The sequence below is a fragment of the Quercus lobata genome, chromosome 2, assembly GCF_001633185.2.
Source record: "Quercus lobata isolate SW786 chromosome 2, ValleyOak3.0 Primary Assembly, whole genome shotgun sequence".
NCBI classification, from domain to species: domain Eukaryota; kingdom Viridiplantae; phylum Streptophyta; class Magnoliopsida; order Fagales; family Fagaceae; genus Quercus; species Quercus lobata.
In genome coordinates this window covers 50,282,754-50,286,812 of record NC_044905.1, presented here as the reverse complement: position 1 = coordinate 50,286,812, position 4,059 = coordinate 50,282,754, and the positions used below count along the sequence as shown (strand labels likewise).

Here is a 4,059-nt window from a genome sequence, read left to right as displayed (position 1 = left end):
AAAAGACGACCCCCCGCACCTCAATATGCCATTGCCAGCCACCACATGACATGACAACATAATGGGCCTCTTGAAGAGTCGCTAGTTTGGTCCTTCAGTCTGATCAATTAGTTTGACGAGACATGAAGTCAGGAATGACAACATAAAATTATTTTTTTTTGGTAAACAACATAAAATTATTTATTTATGCAAATGTGAGTCTCTAAAAACTAAAAAGTGACAATTAATTATTGACTATGAAATGTACTTGATTCTTGACATAATAGAACATTTAGCATGTCGATTAACAGATCTGATTAGATATTCCACACTTTTTTTTTTGAGAATTAGATATTCCACACTTGACTTTGCGTTAGTTAAAAAAATGTTTGATGACTAATGATTATGCTCATATCTTTTGGCACATTTAAATCTACTACTCCTTACCAAAACTAATGAATACTTGATAAATAACTAAAGTGAACTACTATTCCTTGGACCAAATAAACAAAAAGTAAACAATTATCCAACAAAAGCTATAAAGGAAATCAAAACATAATTCATAATTGTTACTGGGACTCAAGAGTCTGAAGATAGCTTTTTCCATGGGCCAAGGGAGTGCTCTAGTGTTTTGGACGGGGTAAGAGACTGACTCATTGCCATTTTTAAACACATATAGTGTATCCCTTATGTCGCTAGAGCACTAGAATTAAGCCAAACCCATATTATCCCTTTACCCTCTAAAGAAATTTCATCCTGCTGAACTTATCTTTCTAGTCATTACCACAACTAACAAACGGCTACTTCCAGAATGTGGAAAGTTTTGGATAACCATTTTAGTCCACGCATTTAAATCACAGCCTCCTTTAACTGCATGTATCAATTCCTAGCACATTAGGAGAGATCCTCAGGAAACCCATATTTCTTCTTTACATTCCCTTGAAAACTCGCCTTCCTGGAAGATGAATTTACAAGTAATCTTCCTGTATTTCCTCATATGCAACTATTTTGCAATTGTGCGTTCACTGAATGATGAAGGTAATGCTCTTTTGTCATTCAAAAACTCCATAGAAAACTACACAGATGACCCCCTGAATAACTGGTATTCTACAGACATAAGCCCATGTTCATGGCATGGAGTTAAATGCCGGGGAGACCGAGTTGTCTCTCTTTCTATTCCAAATAGAAAACTTGTGGGGTCTCTTCCCGCTGCTCTTGGAAACCTCAGAGAGCTTCGCCATGTTAATCTTCGCAACAACAAGTTCTTTGGAAGTTTGCCACCCGACTTGTTTCATGCAAAAGAGCTAAAAACTCTGGTTCTTTCAGGAAATTCATTATCTGGGCCTATTCCTCATGAGATAGGAAACCTCAAGAACCTGCAAATTTTAGATTTTTCTCAGAACTCATTCAATGGTTCAATACCTTCATCTTTAGTTCAATGCAACAGACTAAAGACACTTTCCCTTGGTCAAAACAGTTTAACTGGTCCTCTTATAGATGTTTTAGGAAGCAGTTTGATTGCTCTTCAAAGAGTCGATCTTTCCTTCAACAGACTCAGCGGTTCTATTCCTAGCACCATGGGCAATTTGTCCAGTTTAAAAGGAACTCTTGATCTGTCTCACAACTTTCTCAATGGTACTATCCCAGCTAGCCTAGGAAGCCTTCCTGAGACAGTGTATATTGATCTCAGTTATAACAATCTTAGTGGAAATATTCCCCAAGTTGGTACTCTATTGAGTATAGGACCTACAGCTTTCGCTGGCAACTCTTTGCTCTGTGGACTTCCATTAAATATTTCTTGTTCTTCAAGCCATCCTGATTCGCAATCATTATTTCATTTCCCATCTCAAAATTCAGATAGCAGCTCTGGTAAGAATGGTAAAGGCAGTACCTCATGTTTGAGTATTGTGATCACAATTGTAGCCAGTGTCATAGTGGGAATCTGCCTTATTGGGTTGCTGGTCTCAAACCGGTGCAGAAAGATTACTGCTTGTAAAGGTGGTGAACAAGCTGGTGGCTGTAGCTTTGAGAAAGCATTGATGGTAAGAAAAGAGTTTTTCTGCTTTGCAAAAGAAAGTCCAGAGATCATATCAGAAAATATGGGGCATTACAACTTTGTGCAATTGGAACAGCAGCTTAATTTTGATCTAGACCAACTTCTGAAAGCATCTGCTTTTCTTCTGGGTAAGAGTGGAACTGGGATTGTGTATAAAGTTGTTCTTGCAGATGGGCGTGCCTTAGCAGTGAGAAGATTGGGAGAAGATGGAGGCTCTCAGAGGTTTAGGGAGTTCCAAGCTGAAGTTGAAGCAATTGGAAAAGTTAGACATTCCAATATCGCAGCTCTTCGAGCTTATTGCTGGTCCGTCGACGAGAAGCTACTCATCTATGATTATATACCTAATGGTGACCTTGCCACTGCAATCCATGGTAAAGTTGTCTCCCTACCTCACTAAACATCTATGTCATAAGGACTTTACATGTTCTCTATCTTTTGAATGATAAAGAATATTGCTCTTTGAGGCATGCATGCAGGTATGCTCCAACAGCTACCTAGACTTGAGCTAACCAGCACTTATGAATAAACAAGAAACAAATCAGATCCTATAGACACCACTTATCTATAAATCTTCTATTGTAGCTTTTAGCTCATCCTATGCAAATTAAGTTTTCTTCCTTCATTTTGAAAATCCTGTTGGCATTTCCATATGTATAATTTTGTTTCCAATTTTAGGTTCTAATCTTTGGTTTGAACAGGGAAAGCTGGAACAGTTCCCTTCCGACCACTTTCATGGCCTGTTCGTTTAAGAATCATGAAAGGAATAGCAAAAGGTTTGGCTTATCTTCATGAATTCAGTCCCAAACGGTATGTTCATGGAAATCTAAAGCCTAGCAACATACTGCTTGGGCAGAATATGGAACCCCATATCTCTGATTTTGGACTTTGCCGCCTCCTGAATACAGAGAGAGGATCCCAAACGTATGAATTGGATCAAATGACTAGTGGAACACCACAAAGCAATTCTCCTTTTGAATTTCTGCCAACAAGTCCAACAGTAACAGTGGGATCTAGTTATCAATCTCCTGAAGTCTCTAAAGTTACAAAGCCATCCCAGAAGTGGGATATTTACTCTTATGGAGTGATCTTACTAGAGATGATTTCTGGAAAATTTCCAATGATAAAGATGGGTTCTATGGAAATTGATCTAGCTCAGTGGGTTCAGCTCAGCTTTGAGGAAAGGAAGCCACTCTACCATGTCTTAGATCCCTTCATGGCTCATGATTTAGATGAGGAGAAGGAGATAGTTGATGTAGTTAAAATTGCTCTGGCCTGTGCTCAGAAGAGCCCTGAAAGGAGACCTTCTATGAGGTATGTCTGTGATAATCTGGAAAGACTGGCGCCATCCATTAATTGAAAGCTAATACTGGACAGCTCGATTGTACATTGTCCATATGAATGCATGCACCCATCCCTCCCAACCAACACACAAATTTCAAGCTCATGAAATCCTATAGCATATGTAGACAGCAAAAGTTATGTTTCTCCATTAATGAATTTTCAATATCTCTGTATTTGTGAAAGTGCATTCTGCCATTGCCTTCTGTATTGGACTTCTGAAGTCCCCCTTTTTCTTAAATTAAAGAAAAAAAAAAAAAAAAAACTCTCATTTGTGTTGTTTGTTCTCATTGCCGTTGTTATCAGTTTCACTGCCATAAAGACTGTTAGCAACATCTATCATGCTATCCCAATCTAGTCCTTTAAAAGAAAAGCATTCAATAATTACAGGTAACAATAATTCAGCAGACTGTCTAGAGTCAATGGCAGCTTCAACTGTTTTGAGATTGGGTTCAGCTGTTTCTAACATATTGTTAAGAACATATAGAAACAAATACCACTGAAAACCAGACTTAATGATAATTTCCTAGACCTATTCACATGTTTCACTAGCTGATTATCTAATGGGTCTTTGCTCCATGTAGACTTGTATAGAACATCATTATCTTAATTATTCTGCAAATTTCAGCACGAATTTTTAAGGCATTGCAAGGAATTGCAAAAACCTCTAGTGAAGCTGCTCTGGA

General features: G+C 38.1%; 1 protein-coding gene across 1 annotated transcript; it reads left to right on the top strand.

Moving 5' to 3' along the window:
- The first annotated feature begins 572 nt into the window (after positions 1 to 572).
- On the top strand, positions 573 to 3,594 carry LOC115975766 (receptor protein kinase-like protein ZAR1). The gene is made up of 2 exons (XM_031096728.1): positions 573 to 2,406; positions 2,734 to 3,594. Exons 1-2 carry the CDS (start codon positions 942 to 944, stop codon positions 3,390 to 3,392), a joined length of 2,124 nt encoding a protein of 707 aa, XP_030952588.1. The 5' UTR covers positions 573 to 941; the 3' UTR covers positions 3,393 to 3,594.
- Positions 3,595 to 4,059: the final 465 nt, after the last annotated feature.

What these genes read in the sequence shown, in the direction of transcription:
- LOC115975766 (XM_031096728.1), top strand. Translation starts at nt 942, where the DNA reads ATGAATTTACAAGTAATCTTCCTGTATTTCCTCATATGCAACTATTTT. An exon ending in CCTTGCCACTGCAATCCATG is followed by an intron (nt 2,407 to 2,733) that starts GTAAAGTTGTCT and finishes TGGTTTGAACAG; the next exon opens with GGAAAGCTGGAACAGTTCCC.